The sequence below is a fragment of the Amblyomma americanum genome, chromosome 5 (assembly GCF_052857255.1).
Source record: "Amblyomma americanum isolate KBUSLIRL-KWMA chromosome 5, ASM5285725v1, whole genome shotgun sequence".
NCBI lineage: Eukaryota > Metazoa > Arthropoda > Arachnida > Ixodida > Ixodidae > Amblyomma > Amblyomma americanum.
Window position 1 is genome coordinate 204,333,986 of NC_135501.1, and position 21,978 is coordinate 204,355,963.

A 21,978-nucleotide genomic window follows, 5' to 3' on the forward strand; every position below is an offset into this window, starting at 1 on the left:
ATTGCAAATCTTCATGTCGGCTATGAGAGACACCACAGTGGAGGACCATGGATTAATTTCAACCACCTGAGGTTCTTTGGATAAACCCAGTGAAATAGTATACTTACATGTACAACCAGGACACAGTGCTGCTTTCTTTTTTAGCTCAGGGAGCAGTAGTTGTCACTGTATATTCACTATGAATATCCAAAAGCTAAGCAATAACTATGCTAAAGAATGCATAAAATGCCAAAATAAGGCACACACATATTCCAATTAAAAAACAATAAGACTGCAGAAAGTTTCTCATAAACAACATGATTTAATCACGAATCTACAGAACAACATTAGTTACAGGTACTCACAACACTGATGATCTAATATATCAGCCCTGAAACTGAAAACAGCACATATATGAAGTATAAAATAATCATCATCAGTATTAATACTCATATTCTGTCAACTCTGTAACACAATAATTGGACTACTCATTACGTCTGGTAAAAAAGACAAAATCAGCAACAAGCCACATTTTGTTTTGTCAACAGGACAGAAGAATGAAAACTCAAGCACAAATAACAAAAATGAGCACCCATAGCATTCCTAGGCCAAAAGACACCAATAAAGTGTAATGCAACTTAAATGTAACTCTGAAATTACTCCTTTACTGTCTACTGATAAAACGTTGCCTCAAAGTATTTCTCCAAAAGTGTGTTACCATAAAACATGACAGCATTATTAGTAAAGCTTCACGACAAGCTCACTTACTTGAAAAGTTCCCAAATGTTGCACACTTAACGAAAAAGAAGGAAAACAAGCTCACTTTTCATCTCAAATGTTAAGTGTGGCCTTTAATGAGCCTTAAGATTAATGAGAATAAGTCAACTTCCAAAGCCGTCAGACTGGGCCACTTACTAGGCAGCATATTTTTAAACATTCACCAGTTCTACAGAACACTCTAACACTTAACTGGAAAAGCAGTCTTAAGTGTGATCTCATCTTTCCCAAGGCATGTTACTGTAATTTCCGGCATACAGCCTGCATCAGGTGTAATTTTTTTTTTTGACTAGATAATCCGTACTCGTTATATAACCTCCAAGCGGTACATAGATTCGCATTGAGCTGTATTGGACTTTACTGAAAATGCTGTATAGTCCACGCCTACAAATTGTCCACAAGGCCCAAAATTTTAACTTTTAAACATGTACAGTCTGTGTACTGTATACCGGAATTCACAATACATTGCTGGATGCTGCTTCATAGCATTAAGTGTAGAAGCTATTAGAAGTGGACACCAGATGGCTTGGAAGGTAATTTAAGCACAAAAGGTAGTTGGCTGGCATTGACACCAGTAAATCTCGACACTGTTTCTACCACGTTTATGACCGACTAATTTTTCTTTTGCAGACAAATGAGTCAGGGTGTTAGGCTATCGGAGAACCTTGCACACATGTCTTGTTTTGCCATGTCTTGTACAAATAGCCACAAACTTAAAGGGACACTGAGGACAACTAGAAGTTGGCTGTATTGACAAGATACCAAGTTCTACAAAGAGACCGCTATCACCAGAAATGGCACTTTTATAAGCTAGAAAAGACTAGATGCATGCGTCGCCATTACCGGTCGATTTCTCAAGTAAAATTCATGCGTGGACACCGTTCTTTCGATTGGGATCCCAGACGCTGTGCTACACAGCCATTCACTTCAAAACAGTGGCAGCCCATCCTTTTCGGTACGGGCATTACGAGTCTGAATTGACTGGCAGGAAGATATTTATATTGAAAGCTGTTATAGCTTTGGTTTAGCCATATAACCCTGCATTTACCACAGAATCTACAGCGTCAGCTGTAAGGCTTTAATTATTGAGTGAAATTAATTGAGTTCAATGGCCACCTGCCAACAGTGGCAAAGTAAAGAAAGGGAAACCCACTTCTCCATGCTTAGGAGAGAGGAGGGAAATTGTGAGAGGGAAGATAGAGAGAGGGTGAGAAGCAATGGGTGGCCAGATCATATTTCGCTAATTCGCATTAGCACAGCTAGGCTTTCTCTTAAACGGACTATGCAATAAATTAATTGAGATTACGTAAAGCAGGCGAGAGATAGGCATTTCATCACTTGTCACCTCAACGCAAGAATTTTTAAGCTAGCATCAATAACAACGAAGATATAGACAATTAACAATTACACTCCTCCTCTCCCCCCTCAACTCGTTCAAGCGGGGCACCAGACAAAAATAAAGAAAACAGCTCTGGGACTGGGCCTCACCCATGAATACGTCATCCGCTGACGTTCCTTTTGCAACTTTCGGTTGTCACTCCTAGCACCCCAGCAGCAGTGTCGGCGGTGTGATTGCGGCGCGCGTCGGGTTTTTTTGCTTGTCGTCTGTTGTAGTTAGCAGTAATGGACCCGGACCTCAAGGCGCGACTGCTCGCTCTTACGGCCGTGATGGGCATCGAGCCCTATGCGTTCACGCCGTACCGGCTGAACGCCAGCGACGACAGTAGCGACTCAGCGAGCCACTGCGAGTGGCTCCGGAACTCCCTACAGAAGGAGGCGGCAGAGGAAAATTGAAACCATATGCGCGAAGGCAATGCCCTGGCTCGCGCTTGCCAGAGAAGGTCGCGCGGCGGCATGAGCAGACGATTTTCACGGCTACCGGAAGTGTGGCCGTGACGTCGTGGCTGCCGTGGCCCCAGCGAATGAGAGCGTGTAGTGGCCTGGCGACGTCATGGGTACAGTGACATCTTTTTTCACGAAAATCGGTCACTACGAGCACACCAATCGGCCCGCGAATTTTAAAAAACATGGTTTTTAAAAATTCATAATAAATTGCCGGCTCAGTTCCGAAGACTCATACTTGGTGTGAATGCTTCTTAGCATCATTTCTAAGCAATGAACACATTTACAAGCGACTTTTTATTCATTGCATAGTCCCTTTAAGGTCGACGATGTTGATTCCATGGCCAAATGCAGGGCTAAATGGCTAAACCAAAGCTATAACAGCTTTCACAGTAAGCTTAGCTCTACAAGTTCTTAAATACAATTTTCTCACCAATAAATGTGTCTTGCTGCCAGACAAAGTCAACATATCCAGAAAGAGCCTAAGAATGAATATTTGTAGAGAACATTAACTGAATGGCGTTGGCCTCAGTATCTCTTTAAGTTGGCGGTTTCTTCACCCCAGTCTGTTAAGTGATACATGCTCGCCTTTTAAGATCTCTGGCCAGTGCAGCGAGTAACATGATCTACTTTTTTTTTTCAGGTGTATTTTGGCCGTTCTTGGCAAGATATCAAACTGGATTTCATAAAACACATTGGAAAACACAACAATAAAGGTTTGAGTTCAGTGCCTTCAAGTTGGTTGGCAAAAGAAGGCAATGCAATCTTTGTTTCTTACCTCATAACACATGAAGGTGTGAAACTTACAATGCAATTTTTGAAAATTTTGGAGCACTTAAAATGAAAAACTATGATGAGCAGAGGCTTAAGTCAACCATTGTTACAGACTGGAAGTACAGACATTGTAGTACACCGTAAGTCCTAGAGAAGGTATGCTTGATAATGAAATTGATGAGTAAGATTTCAGAGGTATTGATTTAGCAACAGACATAAGCAAGTGAATGCCATGTGCATGATGACATTTTGGTGATGCAAGTTCTTTGACAAACGCTTTGTTTCAAAGAACAATAATACATGAAAAAACGACACGGTCATCAGAACTGTATACCCCTCAACTCATTCTGAAGACATGCGGGTGTTCCACACTAAACCAGCCGTCCTTCCTATGATTCATACAGAACACACACAATTGATATGTTGCACATTGGTCCAAATATGAAACCTAAAAATGTGTGCACTTCACTATATACAAAGACGGGTAAAAACTTGGCAAGTTTCACAACTCTACTGGATTAGGGTTTAATAAATAAAAATGGGGGCATCAATTATAATGAGTGCCACTCAGGAAGGATTTGCAAAATAGCATAAAAAATATATACGAAATAATACAAAGTCAACATGGCCTGTCCTTTGAACATGCCAACAGACTTCGTTGTAAACCAGTTGGCAAAAGTTGACACAGGGGGTTGCGATTGGAGGACATGGACAAGGCCTCACTGCTGTAGGCTCCAAGAGGTGTCGTGAATGCCACGGTAGACCATCTTCAGAGCATCCAGCCTTGGCATGGTGTTCTGTAGTAAAAAGCAATTGTTTAGCAGCTAATGCAGGCACTTTACCATGGCATCAAACCTTGAATGAGGTTTGGTGCCATGGTTACTTTTTTACCATGATTTTTTTACCACATTAGGCATACATGCACCGAAATTATCTATAGATTTTTGTTCTGTACGCTAATTTCAACTGGCAATACGAGCAGCAACTAAAGTTTGAAAAACTGAAGAGCTTCTCACTGTTTTCAGTTGACAACACTTTATGAAGACGTTGAGCATACTGATAGCCATTGCACCTGTACCATGTTCTTTCGAGCAGAAAATAACAAAAGAAGAACCACCAGGAAACCTGAAGCGGGCCTAGCATTCAAATTCAACGTTCCCATTCCAACCTTTTTACCTTCTGTCTTCTGCTACTATAGGGCGATTATTCAATATAAGTATATCCAGTCTTCACCAAAGCATGTGAGCCATTCAGAGCCACCAATAAAATCTCGGCTATCATGCTTATAGTGAGCATATAAATCAAACCAGAGGTAATGATAAGGATCTGACAAATCATTAAATTGATCTAGTGATAGCAATATACACACAATACTTCTGGTATCATTCTGCCCAAAATTACAAGTTCAGAAAATGATGCAGTTTCAGAACTCACTTGAAATAAAGGAACCAGGCTCGGGACCTTGGAGTCCACATTGTGCAGCAGGATCACCAGGTAGAAGATGACACTATGCTGCACGCATTAAAAAGGAAGCGGTCTTCAAGCTACATTCAATTTCATTAGGATTAGAAACAAATCCCTTATAACCGCTGAACAAATATAGTTTAAACTGATGCGAGATGCCAAGCTTGAGCACTCCTCATAGGGGTGCAAGCTTTCTAAAGGCTGTTTTGAAGTTTAATACATACCATTCTACATGACATTACTCGCAGTGACGGGCACTGCAGACAGACTGCTTAACAAGAAAAGGAAAGATGGTTCCTAACGTACAGATATGAATTTTGTACAGCCTACACATTTTGAACATATTAACTTGTTGTAAACGAATATGCATAAAAAAATGCTATGCATTATGGTAAACATAAATGGAAAGGCTTTAGCATCAACTACCAGCATAGGTCGGCAGACTCGCTAGGGCTCACTCAAGCTCGCATTCAGATCCTGATCTGAGTCATGAGTGAGTTTGGACTTGCATTGAAATCATGATCTGGGTCGAGAGTCTGGACTCACGTTCAGGTCAGGATCTGTGTTTTCGGGATGATGGTGCATGCTTAGCGTTTTTCCCCGCCTCGTTTGCTGACAGCACAGGGGAGGAAAGATTTACTACTGCGACTGAGGACACTTAAGGGTGAGGTGGCTTGGCGACGTCTGTGGGCAACCAAAAAAGATGCATAGAAGACAGCCTTTTTGTCCTTTCTTCTTCGTTAGTTTATGTGGGTGCGGTAATGAGCCAGGAGTGGGCAGTGTTGCGTGGCGGGGTCCGTTGTCGCATGTCTCGGTTGGCTTAGGGGCGTGTCACATGGGTGCTTAGCGAGCATGTGTGCTTCTTGAGACGAAACGAGTGAACCCAAATGAGTCTTGAGTCAAAATGACTGAGCCCAGATGAGTCGCGTGAGTCGAAAGACGTGAGTGAGCCCTGATGGGTCACAAATCTAAGTAAGTCGTGAGTTGTGAGCTTAAATGAGCGCGAGTTCATGTGTTCGTTTCAGCCTGGGCCATGAGAGTAGGAGTTTGAGTGAGCCCACAGGTTGACCAAACTTTTGAGCGTGAGCCTGAGGGAGCAGTTATGATTTTGCCGAGGTATGACTCCTAGGCTACACTAGTGCATTGCTCATCCTTCAAGAAACATTACGCCATGCGCCTTGAGAGGAACAAGCAGAGATAGAACAAGCACACCGTTTCTATAATCTAACCACTACGTCTGGCCATCGACTTTTCGCTCGTAAAGACACTGTTGTAGTAAGTGTGCCCCGAGAGTCGTAGCTAAACACTACGGTACCATGGATATGGCTTCCGAGATGACGACGTCCTCGATGTTTTCCCTGTTGAAGAACCGCGACTCCTGCCTTCCGGTCACGAATGTCGTCGTCGTCTGCAAACCTAGCGATCTCATCACTAGGAGTGACTCTGTGAGAGGAATAAGCGAATATCAACGACTCAAGATAACAGCGCACAGCAAACAGGTCACACCACGAGCCGGTCAAAGCACTAGTCAAGGTGCGAACACACCTTCCTTCACGCGACGTCGGAGCTTCACAACCAAGAGTACGCACAATACGACGAGGGACACACCGAGGATGTCGACTCCCTGGCGAAGAAAGAAGTAAGTAACAGTAATGTAAATCAACCTAAAAGTGGGGGCGTGCCATCAGGGACTCACCCGCGTATGAAGCCCACAGTGGAGAAAGCAGAGAAGGAAAAGAGGAGTTAAGACGAGCCACCGCTTGGTGTTGAAGGCTCGGTGTCGGAATATGTATTCCTGGACTAAGTTTTTGCCGTAGCTGATGGCACAGAAGTCCAAAGGTTCCCCTCGGACATTCTCGCACAGGAGCTTCGACGGCGGCGGCGCGACCGCGCCATTGAAAGCCATCCCCGGCGATGTGGATTTTCTGTCAGAGTCCAATTTGCCGCTCCTGCTTCGAGTCATTGCCGCAGATTACTACATTCGCCAGGGTGAAGGCGACAAGCAAAGCATCACTAAGAGGTTATATTAATAAGGCCCATGTAATAAGGCAAGGTCGCTGCCGCTGCAGGAAGCCGCCATGTTAGATGAATGTAGAGCGGTGCCCATTGGCGTTAGTTTCGTATTAAAAAAAAATATCTTATTGGTCTTATGTGGTCTCTATCGTTTTTTTTTTCATCTAAAACTTTAAAAAATGAAGTTAAAGAAACTACAATGCGGCCCTTTCATGTTGATTTTGAGATCTGACAACTTTATGTAAAGGACCAGATGGTGCGAAAAATTAATTGGATTATGAGAAAAACGACATTAATAGCTTTTCAAACGGAATGCGCTCGAAATATTCCTGCCTGATAAGTGTTGCTCCACGCTACGCTCACGCCAAACACCTCCTTTGCTGACGCTGGCCGCATAGTTCCACACATCAAGGCCAGGCGATTACCAAGCAACTGGCTAGCGACGTTGTCATGGCAACGCAATGTTTGTACACACTGTAGTAGTACTTGCGGTGCTAACTGCTGACGCACCTGCACCGCAATGTCCTCCTCGGACGACGATGACTCGTCCTGGGTTTTTGAGTCCTTGGTTGGTTACCTGCGGGGTCCTGCTTGGAACATTCCCATCATAACTTTTGTTGAGCAGAAGTCCATCGGTAAGGTCCCTGCACTTTCTGCACTCACTACAGTCGAAGACTGTCCCAATGCCAACGCTACCCTACATTGACGTGTTGCAGTATTCGAGCCAGGATCCGACAACGAGGAGTACCACAAGATCCACAATGAGTACAAGAACCTGGTGAGGCCCAATGTGTGTGCTTAAACACAAGACAAAACTGGCCGAGTGGGGTGCATGCTCAAATTGTATAACATCTTTTGAAGCTGGGCTTGACCAATCTATGCCGAAAGCAGTCAACATGGTGCGAGCTGTCAAGTGTTCTTTGACAGACACGATTCTGTTAGAATCATGATAATGCAGAAGTTTTGGACGCAGAGATGGAATGAATATGTGCACATGACAATAACAATTCTACCATTCACTTTAAACTTCACATGATGCCATTGCTGTCGCTGTGCTCCTGGTCACGTCTTCGTATTTGTAAGGCAGTGGCGACCTGTGTAAATCTAAATCAAGTTTAACTCTACTGTTTCACAGCAACCCTTAACCCCATATGTGGCCTTGAGCCATCCCTATACATAAAGATTAATTTCTCCTTTTTTAAACATTTCAGGTTGACTTTATGCTTGGAAGTCACATGGAGGACATGGGAATTACTCCTGAACAGTTTGAAAAAGTCTGCGGCAAACCAAACAGGGGCATAGCTGCCAAATTTCATCAGGTATATACTGACACACTATGATTGCTCCAGCCTAATAATGGTGCAAATATATACTAATAAAAGGCCTTTATTGTGTTCCTTTCCAGGGTCTTTTTGAGCAGGTCTGGGCTGCGGATGATTATGAAATCTTCAAGCGCATGATGACCCAGAAGAACATAGACCTTCAGCTGCAGGCACTGGAGATCATGGCCCAACGGTACGGCCTGGTGCCAGACTCATTTCAGGGTGAACCACAGGGTGCGACAGAAGACACAGAGAAGACAGATGAGAAAAACAGCAGAGATGATGAAGAGGCTCTCATGGCTCATGTCATCAAGTATGTGTTGACACTTTTCACCAGTGGCAACTAAATTGGCCATTTCTGGCAATTACCATTCCTGTTCTCTTGATACTGATTCCGCATATTAGACGTGCCCACAGGACTGCAACATTAGGAGTGCTTAGATAGTTTCAGCCAGCAGACATAGCCTGAAGCAGAGTTAACCATTAATGGAAGGTCCCCGGATAAATCCAGTTCACCTTAATTATCACTTGGTTAGCTGAGTAGACACTGATGGGCTAAGTTATCCTGAGCCCACCAAAGTACTGCCTTTGTGCTTTTCTGAAGTCCCCTTCCAAACGTACACTACAGCCAAGAAAGAAAACAGTGGCAGGTTAACTACTAGCACTTCTGCACACGAGAAGGACTATGACAAGAATTCTCAGTTGTCTTTCAGCATACAGGACTAAGAATAATTACACTTTAACAACCTGAAAACCATTTCAGTGCCTCTTATCCTCCCCATATTACCACCCTCGAGTGACATTCACCAGCTCTAATATGTTGTCCACAATGGGCGAAACACTTCCACAGTATTTGTAATGAGCATCCCGTCATTCACATAAGTCGCCATGCTAAGCACTTAACGCCTAGCAAGTCAGTCTAGTTACCTTCAAACAGTTGAAATGCTGGTACCACCTTTTCAGGAAATCACTGGAAGAAGAGACAACAGCTAAGGAACGAGAGACTATGGAAGAGAAGCTTCTTCAAGAGGCCATTCAGACAACTCTCTTAGAGAAGCAGCGGCTTGAAGCAGAGAAGACCAAGGAAAAAGAACTTTTGGACAAGGTATACAGGGAGCAAATTCTGAGCTGTGTGGAGTGAAATACTGAGAGCTGCAAAACCTTGCAGGCACTTAAGCTGTCCCTTGCTGAGTCGCCAACACCAACTCAGACTGAAAGTCACGAGACTGTGCCCAAAGAACAGCCAAACAACGAAGTACCCAGTGAAGAGCATGCACCTGCTGTCGAGGTACTGAACACTACTTGCTACTGTTTTGAGCTTCATATCAATATTCACATGAGCATTACAGCCAAATGGGCCAGCTATGTGCTGTGCATTTATTTATTTATGCAGCTAAGTGTGACCAGTAGACAGTCGATGGTTCCAATTATACCTGCAAGGATATGCCATATAGTTTTCCAGTTTAATGGCAACATCAAGAAATGTCACATCAATCGTAAGTCTGTTTGTTGTTTTGTTGGTGTAAGTGCTGTTTGTAAGCTCATTTCCAGTGCAGGTGCTGTTTAAAATCTTGCTTTTTTTCTGCAGTTTTTTTTTCCTGTTTTCCACTTATACACAAGTTTACAAGACTAGTATAAATGCAAACTTAAGCTTAGGGTCCACAATGCATGGCCAAATGAACAATTGTAACCGCGTAGAACCATGCGCAAACACACTGAATGTGGGTCTGCTACAATGGATGCAGTTGTGCTTATTCTGAACCTTTACCTAATGCCAGAAAGTGTACTTCAAGATTTCATACTTTGTTCAAATGACCTAGTCTGGGTGCTCACGTTTTTTTTGGGGGCATTGCCCACACAAACATCAGAAAACATCTCGGTCGCCAAAGTCCATGCTGCGACACTAATGAGTGACCATGCATGACTCTCCATATAAATCACACCAGTTGCTTATGGGAGTGAACTTCTAAATGCGTGTGTGAATGTTGCAATTCACATAAGCTGCTAGAAAAGTAGGAAGACAACTTCACGTGTGTCCGGTTGCCAAGCTGCGAGAGGCACTTCTGGTATTCTAAAGCTTTTAGCGAAGTAAGAAGACTGCTTCAGTCACACACAGTGACCTGCGAGTAGCCTTAGTTGTATTTGGCTTCAACTTAACAATATTCTATACTATGCTTTGTGACGCTTTTCTCTTCAGGATGAAGAGCTTGCCTGGCGGCACCGGGCGACCACTGAAGAAGTTAATCAGCGCCGAGAGTATCTGCGCAGTCAGCGAGACAAGCTGGTGGCACTGAAACGTGCCGAGCGCGAAAAGCAGCTGAACAACACACTCGAGCGAGACGAGCCACAACGCCCACGCTCTGCTCGGGCCGCCAGAGCTGCTCTCGGAGGCAACGTAACACTCGAGACGCCCAGCACACCTGACCAAGGGAACCTTGCCTTCCGCAAGTCACTCGCTGCTCGTCTCAAGGCTGAAGTCATAGGTAAAACACCTCAGCTAAGAGGTTTTGAGAGTTATCATTCACAACAATACCATGTTAATGGTCACGTTAATAAGCAACCTGTTGCTTGTGCCGAGAATATAATGAGAGCAGCAATTCTTTCTGGGAAGCAACAGCACATGCTTATTTGCTTGAACGAGCAACGTTCCATTTTGGACAATTTTCCCCTTTTCAGAAAATTAGTTATAAAATTTGGCAAAAATAGAATTGCTATAAAGTTTGAAAACTTTTTTTAAGAACCAAAATTCTCTTTTTCCAAATTGCCGGAGTTTTCAAGCTGCTGCAGGGAGAAACTGCCTGAAATAGGGATTGCAGTTGTCACATGGAACATCACTTCCTTGGACAGCATGATCACATGCGTCAAGAAAGAAAACATATGTGGCCTGGCACACTTTGCAACTGCCAGGCGATACAGTGTGCATAAAAAAACGGAATGGCCTCCAGTATGTTCCCTTAGAAAGAAGCAAAAGGCTGTTCTTCTACAAGGCTTCAGTGCTCCCCAGCCGACAAAGGCACCATAGTTACTTTTGCAGCTCTTTTTTAAGTTGCCCAGAGTGGCGGTTTAACACAATTTCCAAGGCTCAATTCAATCTCCACACACGAAGCCAAATGAGTTGGATGCATTGCACTTCAATGCACATGCCAGCAGATGCGATGCGCATTTTCTCACTGTAGTGCACCGGGCAATAATACATGGTGTCATGGAAAGTGATGGCATTGGCAAAATTTTTCGCACAGAGCATGGCTGAGTGAGACTAATGCCATCTTCAAAAGGGAAAGATCTATATAGCACTGTTGCCACAGAGGTTTTTTAAGCACCAGAACTATGGATGAACTGCATTTGCAACATATCCTTTAGTTAAAATGAGCTCTTCCCGCCACATCCATGAAGCCATAATAGAGCACTGCAGTCAGGACTGATATTTTAAAACCCCATTTTTTTCCAGATTCATAGAGCTTGTGCCTTGCCCTTTCCTGTGATAACAATGTGGAAGCAGCAATGTTGAGAACAAAGCTTGCAACGCTCTGTAAGTTTTTAGGAAGAGGCCTTTGAGAAATGTTTGCAAAAAAAATGTTTGCCAATTTTCTTTTTGCCTCGCAGAACCCAAGCCAAGGAGTCCATGCATAGAAGACTGCACTTCATCAAAAGTATTTTAAACTTGTATGCTATGTAAGACAGGCTTAATAAATGCTATATGTTGCCAATATTCCCACTGCCCAAAGCTCTTGGAAAGATTGTCATCCTGAGGTCACACCAATTTTATAATCATCAGCCTATATCCACTGCAAGATTGAGGCCTCCCCCATATCCCTCCAATAACCCTGTCCTGTGCCAATTGTCCCGAGACTTATCCCCACAGACTAATCTCATCCGCCCGCTACTCTTTTGGCATCGTGTGCTGTGCTCGTCCTCTCTCAAAATCCACACTGTTGCCCCAAGGGACAGTCGGTTATCTTTCCCTCGCAATATGTGACCTGCCAATGCCCATTCTTTTTTTTTTTATTTTAGCTAGAATGTCAGTAACTCACATTTGCAGTGGCGGTCCAGCCATTTCAAGTTCTGGAGCAATTTTTGGAGCAGAAAAATATTGATTTTGGAGCACCTTTGTATCAGAATGATAATTCTGGAGCAACCCGTGAGCGGCACGAACGTAACAGAGGAGTCACCCAGAAAAGTTTGTTACTAACGAGATCAAGTTCAGCCATGTGTAGCTAGAAAAAAAAAAACAGATCTAGAAAAGGTGCTCACAAAAGCAGTGACAAGAGGTTTTATTAATGCTGGCACTGTCTTCCACGCAAGTTGAGCCAAGCATGCTTGACTGAAGTCCAAAGGACACGTCCTTGAACCATTTTTTTTTCATGTTGGCGCTCTCTCAATGCTTCTTGGAATTTTTTACAAATTCATCAAGCTCGCAAAGTGAATCACCAAGTGAAATTCCCTTGTTCCAACAGAGTTTGACCTCGTTGGACCTGTTCCAAGCTTCTGTTCTTCAACCCAAAGGATATGACTTCTCCAAACTGCTTCAGGGTTGACTGATGTGATGCAACCTTTTGACACAAACGACATGATGCACGAACATGGAAGAAGGAAAAAGCCTGGACTCCATGTACGCGAAAACTCACGCGAAGGCGACGGCGGCAAGCGACGCCGTCGCGCGAAGCAAAATGCACGTGTCGCTTGCCATGTCGCTCGGATCGGCACCCACAGAAAATTTCGCTCGTCGCCCGGAAGTCCCCCACGCGACTGGCCAATCAGAGCCCCCCAAAGCCGTTTCCGGTTTGTCCACAGTTTCTCAAGGGCACATCTCACGAAATCAGCCCGTAGTCTTGGGTCATCGCCACTGTCGAGAAAATATTTGGTTTTGTAGCTGAGAGGCAGACCCGCACGATTTAAATAATTAAAACAATCTACTTGTTGGGTGCGGAGGGCTAACAGCATTTGGAGCGGGCGTACTGCAGGGAGAGATGCGTGTCGAGCCGCGGGTACCGGCGCTCGATCCACCGTGCCGCTGCGCTCCAACTGTGCAGAAACACTCGCGGCGCGCATTCTCAGTGGTATATTATAGATTGCTCACTTACAGTCAGGTTGCGGTGACAGTTTATGGGAGTGTTTTTACTAAGCCGGAGTGCACAGGCACCGAACGAAAGCACACCTCCCCCGTGAACCCGTGATGTGACTTCGTCTCCGCAAGCACGCCTTTGGCTATCTCCACTGCCGCTACACCGCTGCCGTAGAGGAAATATTCCTTTGGCCCTGACTATGAGGCACACTCACAAAATTTTAAGAGAGAGAACAGGTTACGGGCGCGTTTCTAAGCTTCAGTGCGCAAAGCACGGAATCCGCTGCGCACGTCGCGGGTTCGCGTCGCCTGCCGCCTTCGCTTGCATGGAGGTTGCCCACAAGCGACAGAGCGAACGCCAGCCGCCTTCGCGTGAGTTTTCGCGTACATGAAGTCCAGGCTAAAATCGGGAGAGACCCTTGCTATCCAAGTTGCACGCTAAAAAGTGTGCCGGAAGTTATGCGCTTTCGCAAGGACTATTGGGAGGCTTTGGCCGAAGGCGCAGCCAATAGTAACACTAGGCGCAGTGGCGGTGCCTGCTGCGCATGCGCGCTGAGACAGCAGCCAAGTAGGGGGGGGGGAGGGGGGAGCTGGCCTCAAAAAATCCCTTTTAACCGCCTCTCCAGAGTTCTCTCCTTCCTCCATGTGCGCGAATGAACAGGCTGCTGAATTCCACCACAAGCAGGCCCACCCTGGATTGCCAACTGAAAGCCTGAATGGTTACAAAATGTAGTCATTTTCCCATGACCTCGTATTCTTTTTGGCGCAGCTAAGGTGCAATATTCATCAATTTGCCACTATTGGAGCAGCTTGAGCACCACTGCATTTGTTCCCGACCATTCTGCTCTGCAGGCCTATATACCACCATACAAGAAATTTGTTCTCCCCACCGTTCTAAAAATGCAGGAGCTAAACCTTTAAATGATTATGGCCACCTGCTGATATCACATCCACCACCAGTGCCACTTTTCCATGAATGCCAATTGATACTTCATGGTTGTAGCCAATTATCAGATGTGCTAAAGGGAAGGATCACTTTTTAATGCAGAAACTCATTCTAGGTTTCCATGTCAGGCCGCTCCTCATTCAGCATCTGCGCTGCAGAGCTTGCATGAACGTTCAAATTTTGTGGGCGTCTATACCTTGCAAAGGGCTCTCCAAATTTTGCGCGCAATTGTGGGTTCTCTGCTGCATCTGGAAGTGTATTATTTGGCTCAGGTATTAATGACAATACAATGCAGTGATTGAGCGAGATTATGTGCTCTCCTCTTCTCGGGTGTTCACTCCTGCCTTGGCTACCAAAGGGCAACTGGCAGTATTGAATAAAATAAAATTAAAAAATTTAGCTCACTTCACTGAACACACAAACCTGTTTCAGGTGAATGCACATACTTTTGTCTTATTCAGAGCAAAGAATGGTTCAAGACTGCAGAAACACCAACAGAGAAATAAGGAGGATTGCAACGTTCCCCTGCCCCACTTTTGCTGGCCAAACCTTACTTCACCTGTTGAAGCAAGATAACCACGCTTGCGAAAGAACACAAGAGAAGGCACAAGAGGCTCACACGAATGGCAACTTTTGATGCAGTCACAGCTGAAACAACTGGTTTTTATTATAATAAAAAGAAAAACAACACCAGGGGAGGGAATATACTCTACAGTGACACAACTTCTCTGCCTGCCTTCGGCAGAAAGTTGCCTTTTATGTAAACAGTGGGGGGTGGGGGGAGCACAAGCTCAAAAAAAAAATAAAAAATAAAGGGAGGGGGAGGGGCAGTCAGAAAAAAAAAAAGGAACCAACGCACCGTTGTCAAGTTGGTCAGTCGGTCGTTGCCAGCTGCGGCAGTCACTTGGCAGTCACTTCTGTCACAAATAATAATAATTAAAAAAAAAAACTTGCACTGGCATTGTGAAAACAACAGCGTCTCACACGCGCACCACTGTGAGATGGGAGGCTTGCATGCCTGTAGATGCTTCTGTGGTTCCATTTCGTTACTTTCTCTTCCCTTTTTTCTTCTTCTAGCAATGCGGCTACATCGTCACCGCTGCCTTAGCTGTTTTGCACACATCCCCCGACGAGAGGCAAAGTTGATGAAAAGAAGATCAGCTGTGCTGTTCTAGCACACCCGCACAAACTTGCTCTTTCTTTGCTGAAGACAAGAGACACTTGTTCACACAATGTGTTCTTCGCAAAAAAAAAAAAAAAAAAAAGAAGCGAGATGGTCCTTTGGGCAAAGATGACGAAGCTTCCTTCTTCCCCAATGCAACCAAAGCCACAGAAAATCCTTCCCAAGTTTAAGCAAATCAGAACAACAAAATTTCTTTAATCCCCGGAGAGAAACAAATGCATTTGTGCTATCCTGTGTAGAGGCACAAGGAGGACGTGAGAATGGAAAACAACCGAATGAAAGAAACGACAGGGAATGATCTAGAATGAAGTATACAAAGGCAATGTCGTTGAAACATAGCTCGAGAAGTCAGGGCCACAAAGGAAAACACAGGCAGGAAATGTTCAAGGCGAAGCTTAACAAAAACATGAAAAACGCCCAAGTGCCAGTTGACATGCAGTTAAAGAAAGTGAAGTCAGCTAAAAGACCAGCATCACAAGTGTGGAAGGTTAAAGATCATGACGACAATGAATTGGAAGATGCTAACTACTGGTGTACCACATTCTCCATAAAAAAAAAATAATGACTTACAAAAGGACCGGCTTTGCACCTCAGCATTATATATATATATATATAAAAAAAAATCCAAGATTCATGAGCCCACAAAGTCCATTTGCCACTTCTTTTCCTTCCAGGCTGCCATAGCACACGACGGTCGTTGCATCTTTGACATTTCCCCAAAGTTTAAGGTTCTGTTGATGCTCGATACACTCCCATTATATATATTTATAATATATATATAAATTTGTGTATGTATACATATATATATATATATATGCATGTACGGTGCGTATGTGTACACATATATATATATATCTATTGTTTATGTATAACTATGTACAGAGAAGATAAGAATGCGAGACGGCAGATGCCAAGAAGTGGTCGAGAGGGCAACAGTGGTGGAGGGAGGACAGACTGGGCTTGGTTGAACAAACAAAAAACAGGGAAAGAAGGCAGAAAGAGATCTTTGAATGCGGCAACAGCATGGTGCAGCAAAAGAAGGCGATGTCCGTTACATACACAGTTTCCCCTAAAACTCGTCTTCTTGTGCGAGGTCTACAGAGAAAAAAAAAGAAAGAAAAAAGAATGACGCAGTGGCAGAAACCAAACGAAGCAGAGAGAGAGAGAAAAAAAAAACTAACGCCGTGTTTCCATGCTTCCGGGTTTGTCGTCATCGCCGCTGGAACTTCGGCCGATGTCGGGAAGAGCTTTGCCGCCTTATTTGCTACGTTCGGCCATGGCACGGAGCAGTGATGGAGGAGACTCACGGAGGGAAGCGTGAGTGTGCTGGTCAGAGGGAGGGGGTGAAGCTGCCCCTGCATCACTTGTCTGGGCGGTCAGAATGACTGTCAGGTCCTCTGCCGGTTGCAAAGAATGTGCTGCCACCCGAACGGGATGGGAACAGGGCGCCTGGTGGTGAGGGGATGGATGGACGAGAGGGGACGACAGCGTGTGTTCGCGTGTGCACCAGGGAAGGGGCACTGTTAATGGCAGGCGCTAAGATGACAGTCGCGGCCGCTTGGCTGACGGAAGACCAGCCGTTGTCAGGCTGCCGTCATCTTCCTCCTCTTCTTCCTCGTCGGAATCCTCATCGGGGTAATCGACCAAGCCACCCTGCAAAGAACGAGAGGCGTTTGCCCTTCTTTCGACAAGGAGAGAACGTATGTGGCCTGCTCATGCCTGTCGGTCTAATTAAACCGATACGAGATGCAGTTGGGCGACTAGAACTGAATTGGCTAGCACCAAGGCTCTACTCTGGTTATTTTTGTATACATCCAAGGTCCATGTGGTTAACGCAACCAATTCTGAAAACACTCTCCAATTGCCACCATTTCACTATCGCTTGAAAGCTAGCTTCGTATCCTTTCGGTCAACATATTTACATATGGTATCATATTAGTTCAGCCAAAGCTACAGGCATTTTCCTGCGGCTCATTAAGGGCACACAGACTTCAAGCCTCTATCTCCATCTGTGACTTTACAAATACAGCCTCTGCCTTACGGGCTTTTCCTTCCGACTTGCAATGGGCAACTGAAATGAGCTTGGTATCAATTTACTCAGGAAGAGTAGAGCTATACCGTATAAACGCGTGTAAGGGCCGCACTCCGTATTCCCAAAGGAAATATTTGAAAAAAAGAAAAATCCGTGTAAGGGCCGCACCCAAACTTTCCAGGAAACACGCAAGAATAGCCTCTGAAATACATGCGCACAGGAGCTTCGAGGTGCCGCCCATGGATGGCGCCCGAGGCCGCGGGTCATCATCATCATCTTTTCTTCTGCCGCGAGCTTCTGCTACTGTACTTCCGCTATCCGTATCGGCATCGGTATCGCCAGGTCTAACTTTGTTCTGTTCTGGCTGTCAAAGCATGCGTTTTTTTGGTGGTTGTGTTAGCGTGGTCGCTCGGCATAGTTGTTGCTCTCGTGCACTGTCGTTCTTCACTTTTTCACGAACTGCCTCCGAGCATTGTCACTGTTGCACGATGGGCAAGCACCTCAACAGCTACACGGCGGGCTTTAAACTGAAAGTAGTGGAGTTCGCTCTCGAACACGGCAAGCGTGCCGCGGGCAGAAAATTTGACGTGGACGAGAAGTGTGTCCGACGGTGGTGCGGACAAAGGGATGCGTTGAAGAATACCAGCTCCAAAAAGCGCGCTTTCTGAGGCAAGCCATGCAAATTTCCTGAGCTAGAAGAAGAGCTGCTATGCTATTCAATGGAAGTGCGGAACAACGGCTACGCGTTGACAACGGACATGCTGCGCGTGAGGGCACAAGCCTTGGCGCGTGCTAAAAGCATACCGCACGAGGACTTCAAGGCTAGTGCTGGCTGGGTACAAAGATTTCTGAAGAGGAAGGGCCTATCATTTTGGCGAAGGACCACGCTGTGCCAGCGGCTGCCCCCCCGACTACACCGACAAGGTGCTCAGCTTTCAGAAGTATGTCATCGGTCTGCGCCGTGAGCACAACTATATATTTTCGCAGATAGCGAACGCCGACCAGACCCCCGTGTGGTTCGACTGTCCCGAGAGCTGCAGAGTTGAACTGAAAGGAAAGAAGAGAGTTTTCGTGCGGACAACCGGCACGGAGCGCCAACGGTGTACCGTTATGCTGTGCGTCACTGCGGACGGGCGGAAGCTGCCCCCCCCCCCCCCCCCCCATGTCATCCTGAAAAGAAAAACGATTCCTAAGGGCGTTTTCCCCAAGGAAATTGTAGTTTGCGCCCAAGAAAAGGGCTGGATGGACGATGAGCTTGTGCTCGACTGGGTAAAAAGCGTTTGGGAGAAGCGCCCAGGCACTATGCTGGCCCGACGATTGCTCCTCGTCTTGGATAGCTTCTGCGGTCACTTGACGGGTAGGGTTAAGGAACGCCTGCGCGGTATCCGCACAGACATGGCCGTGATACCGGGCGGCCTCACCGGCATGCTGCAACCCCTGGATGTAAGCGTCGATCGGCCTTTTAAGGTTGAATTTCGAAGGCAGTATTCGGAATGGATGGCCAATGGCAATCACGACGAGACGCCGACAGGGCGGCTTAAGAGGGCACCGCTCGTGACTGTGCTTGGATGGATTTTGTCCGCGTGGAATTCCGTGTCGACCGACATTGTAACCCGGAGTTTCAAAGTGAACGGAATTTCAAACAGTTTAGACGGGACCAAAGACAACTTTCTGTGGGCTGCACATTTACCTGAACACAGCACCAGCTCGGAGTCTGAAGACTCCGTGAGTGATGCCTGAACGGTAAATAAATGCCGCGCATTCCAGATTGGTTTGCTTTCACTTGAAAAAAAATTTTTTTTTTTTTCGAAAATCGCGTGTATGGGCCGCACCTTGAAATTTTCCCCCCGAATCTGGGAAAAAAAGTGCGGCCCTTACACGCATTTATGCATTATTTATGCAATCACAAAAATTGCTTATAACTGACATTCTAATTGTGCTATTGAAACTCTAATTTCATATTTGGGCTTCACATAAAAATACACACTTACAGAGTGAATTTAATGAGAATCCCGCCATAACTAACATGAGAGACCCGCATCTCCAGTCAAATCCAATTCTTTTCAGCAATAAAAGCACCCTTTGCTGCTAAACAAATGTCAACATAGCCAGAAAGAGCCGCAGCATCTCTTTCATATATAGTGGGCAGATCTGCATTCATGGGAATGGGGTGACGCCTGACCTTTCGCTGCTGAAGGGGTCCGGTTGGGGACTTCACCTCCACCACCGTTGTAGGGCTCAGTGGTCCTCCTGCCGGGTTTGACGGACTCCGCCGGCCAGGACTGTTGTTCAGGACTGGAGACCCTGACCTGTTCAGGGTGCGCACATTCTCCTTGCCTTCTCTCTCTTGCGCTGCAGACAGAAAGGAAACGCGGTTGTGAAGGTGTGTGAAGCACCAGGGGCCCTCAATAGTGTTAGTCCCGGAAAACCCCAATGGCTTTCATAGGTCTTGAGGAAGCAAACATGTCCTGGCTTCTGTCCCTTCCCACCTACAGTGTTTACATGATTGTAAGTCAACCCCCCCCCCCCCCCATACGGCCTGTCGGGAGGGGGGGTAGGGGGGGCAGGCATAGCCATAAAGCAAACATAACCATGCTGTAGCATCCTTGATTTCTCATTTTTCTCGCCTTTATTTATGGTGGCATGCTTTGGTTTTGATTGTAAGTCGATTGTAAGTATAAAAAATGTGATGTGCACAGATATGTACCATATTTATTCGAATCTAGGCCGATAGTTTTTTTTTTTCAAATAATCATATTCCAAACTCGAGGGTCGGCTTAGATTCGAGAATTTTAAAAGAAGCGCCAGTTTTTCATTGAAACTGCTAAATGTATAGTGCATAGCTAGCGCCATCTAGAAAAGTCAGTATCGCAGCCACCACTAGCCGTGCCAGTAGCCAACCGTACACAAGCGAGGTCGACATTTTGACCTGTGTCATGTTGGCCGTATCGGTGTGCGTCATGGTGTTATAGCGATGGCACCAAGCAGGAGATGCCACTACAGTGCCGCTTTCAAGTGAAAAGTTGCGATAGCTGCAGAGACACTGTCGAACCTTTAAGCCGGGCGGGACTTCGGCGTCGGCGAGAAAACGTCCGTCGTTGGAGGGGATGACAGCAGCATTTTGCGTGCGCCGCAACGAGGATGGCATTTAGCGGATCAAAGAAAGGCCATCACCACGAAGTGGAGACAGTTTTGGCCAACTTTGTTCGGACGCAGAGAGCAGCTGCCCTTCCAGTGACAACAGAAGTGCCCCAAGTGAAAGCTAGGGAACTTTCGAGGAAGCAAGGCCTAACGCCAAAGAATTTCAAAGCCAGCAGGGGCTGGCTTCAGAAATTCATGAAGCGCTTCGGCTTCAGCCTCCGACGTCGCGCTTCAATCACCCAAAAGCTGCCAAGCGATTTCGAAGGAAATCTGATAACATTTCAGCGCTACGTGCTGCGAAAGGGAGAAGCTGCAGGCTACAACCTTGGGCAAATCAGCAACGCTGACCGGACGGCTATGTATTTTGATATGCCAGTGGCGTACACCGTGAATGAAAAGGGTGCCAAGGAGGTGAAGGTGCGCTCTGCGGGCTACGAGAAGCAGCGCGCAACTGTGATGCTGTGCTGCACAGCTGATGGACATAAACTCCCTCCTTATATGATATTTAAAAGGAAGACACTGCCTGCTCGAGAAACTTTCCCAAGAAATCACTGTGCGGGCAAATGAGAACGGGTGGATGACGGGTGCGATGATGGAAGAGTGGGTTAAGACTGTGTGGCGACGGCGTCCAGGAGCCCTTTTGACAAAGAACTCGCTCCTTGTCGTCGACTCTTACCGTGGGCACTTGACCGACAACGTGAAGGCTGCGCTCGCCCAAGCGAACACGGACCTCACTGTCATACCGAGCGGCATGATGGGCCAGTTGCAGCCACTTGATGTCTGCATCAACAAACCTTTCAAGGATCGTCTGCGGAAATATTACACACACTGGTTGACTGACGAATACCACATGCTAACGGCAACGGTCCGCATCCAACGTGCATCACTATCGCAGCTGGCGGGCTGGGTAGCTGCAGGTACTTTGATCCTGTGCGCCTTTAAAAATTGCAGCATATCTAATGCGCTTGACGGTACCGAAGATAGTGCACTGTTTGAAGGTGACAGTGACAAGGAACACAGCAACGAATCTAGCAGCGATGACGACGTTGAATGAACTCTGCACGTTTAGATTCAATAAATTCAGTTTGCATTTTGTGAACGCTGTCCTCGGTTTTTTTGCTCGGCCTACATTCGAGGTAATATATTTTTTTTGTTGGCTTCAGGCTTTAGGTGGTCGGCCTAGATTCGAGTAAATACAGTATACTACTTGATTAGACAGCATAAACAATATCCAAACTATAATGAGGTGATGCAAAACAAAATCCATAAAGTGACAAGACTGGCAACAAAAAATAACATTTCATTTGGAGTTCAAGGGAAGAAATGGAGTTCAAGTCGAAGAAATGCCCGGTTCATCCGAAGGCTTCGGTTTATATACCCCCCCCCCCCCCCTCCCCCCCCTCCCCCAAAATCCTGCCAAAAATGCAGACACGCAGTAAGGCC

At 45.9% G+C, this 21,978-nt stretch overlaps 3 protein-coding genes across 10 annotated transcripts in view; 1 reads left to right on the forward strand and 2 right to left on the reverse strand.

Annotated features, from left to right (window-relative positions):
• Positions 1–281: 281 nt before the first annotated feature.
• Positions 282–6,930, reverse strand: LOC144133482 (uncharacterized). The gene is made up of 5 exons (XM_077666599.1): positions 6,533–6,930; positions 6,382–6,460; positions 6,152–6,279; positions 4,807–4,884; positions 282–4,169 (listed from the first exon to the last, which is right to left on the reverse strand). Exons 1-5 carry the CDS (start codon positions 6,797–6,799, stop codon positions 4,092–4,094), a joined length of 630 nt encoding a protein of 209 aa, XP_077522725.1. The 5' UTR covers positions 6,800–6,930; the 3' UTR covers positions 282–4,091.
• A 305-nt stretch (positions 6,931–7,235) lies between these two features.
• Positions 7,236–11,893, forward strand: LOC144133481 (cilia- and flagella-associated protein 36). Of its 2 annotated transcripts, XR_013315059.1 has the most exons (9): positions 7,236–7,484; positions 7,566–7,627; positions 8,061–8,168; positions 8,255–8,484; positions 9,135–9,276; positions 9,340–9,459; positions 10,369–10,654; positions 11,620–11,700; positions 11,775–11,892. XR_013315059.1 is itself a non-coding variant. In XM_077666598.1 (8 exons), exons 1-8 carry the CDS (start codon positions 7,370–7,372, stop codon positions 11,828–11,830), a joined length of 1,119 nt encoding a protein of 372 aa, XP_077522724.1. In that variant the 5' UTR covers positions 7,236–7,369; the 3' UTR covers positions 11,831–11,893. The 2 variants fall into 2 exon arrangements, 1 of the variants encoding a protein (XP_077522724.1); XM_077666598.1 differs by lacking the exon at positions 11,620–11,700 and having other exon boundaries at positions 11,775–11,893.
• A 2,914-nt stretch (positions 11,894–14,807) lies between these two features.
• Positions 14,808–21,978, reverse strand: part of flfl (serine/threonine-protein phosphatase 4 regulatory subunit 3 flfl) — a 38,777-nt gene continuing 31,606 nt past the window's right edge. For 6 of the 7 annotated variants that reach the window (XM_077666601.1, XM_077666604.1, XM_077666602.1 and 3 more), the window contains 2 exons: positions 19,577–19,746; positions 16,765–17,015 (listed from right to left, as the gene is read on the reverse strand). In XM_077666601.1, coding sequence (XP_077522727.1) covers positions 16,899–17,015; positions 19,577–19,746 — 287 coding nt within the window. In that variant the 3' untranslated portion in view covers positions 16,765–16,898. Of the gene's footprint in view, positions 17,016–19,576; positions 19,747–21,978 lie in introns of all 7 variants that reach the window. The other variant, XM_077666607.1, reaches the window with a different exon arrangement.

Excerpts from the sequence above, each read along its gene's own strand:
- LOC144133482 (XM_077666599.1), bottom strand. The coding sequence starts at position 6,799 with ATGACTCGAAGCAGGAGCGGCAAATTGGACTCTGACAGAAAATCCACA. Across the intron at positions 6,461-6,532 it reads ACTGTGGGCTTCATACGCGG|GGAGTCGACATCCTCGGTGT; the intron begins GTGAGTCCCTGA and ends TTTCTTCGCCAG. Across the intron at positions 4,170-4,806 it reads GCCTGGTTCCTTTATTTCAA|AACACCATGCCAAGGCTGGA; the intron begins GTGAGTTCTGAA and ends TTTTTACTACAG.
- LOC144133481 (XM_077666598.1), top strand. The coding sequence starts at position 7,370 with ATGTCCTCCTCGGACGACGATGACTCGTCCTGGGTTTTTGAGTCCTTG. Across the intron at positions 7,628-8,060 it reads ACAATGAGTACAAGAACCTG|GTTGACTTTATGCTTGGAAG; the intron begins GTGAGGCCCAAT and ends TAAACATTTCAG. Across the intron at positions 8,485-9,134 it reads CTCATGGCTCATGTCATCAA|GAAATCACTGGAAGAAGAGA; the intron begins GTATGTGTTGAC and ends CCACCTTTTCAG.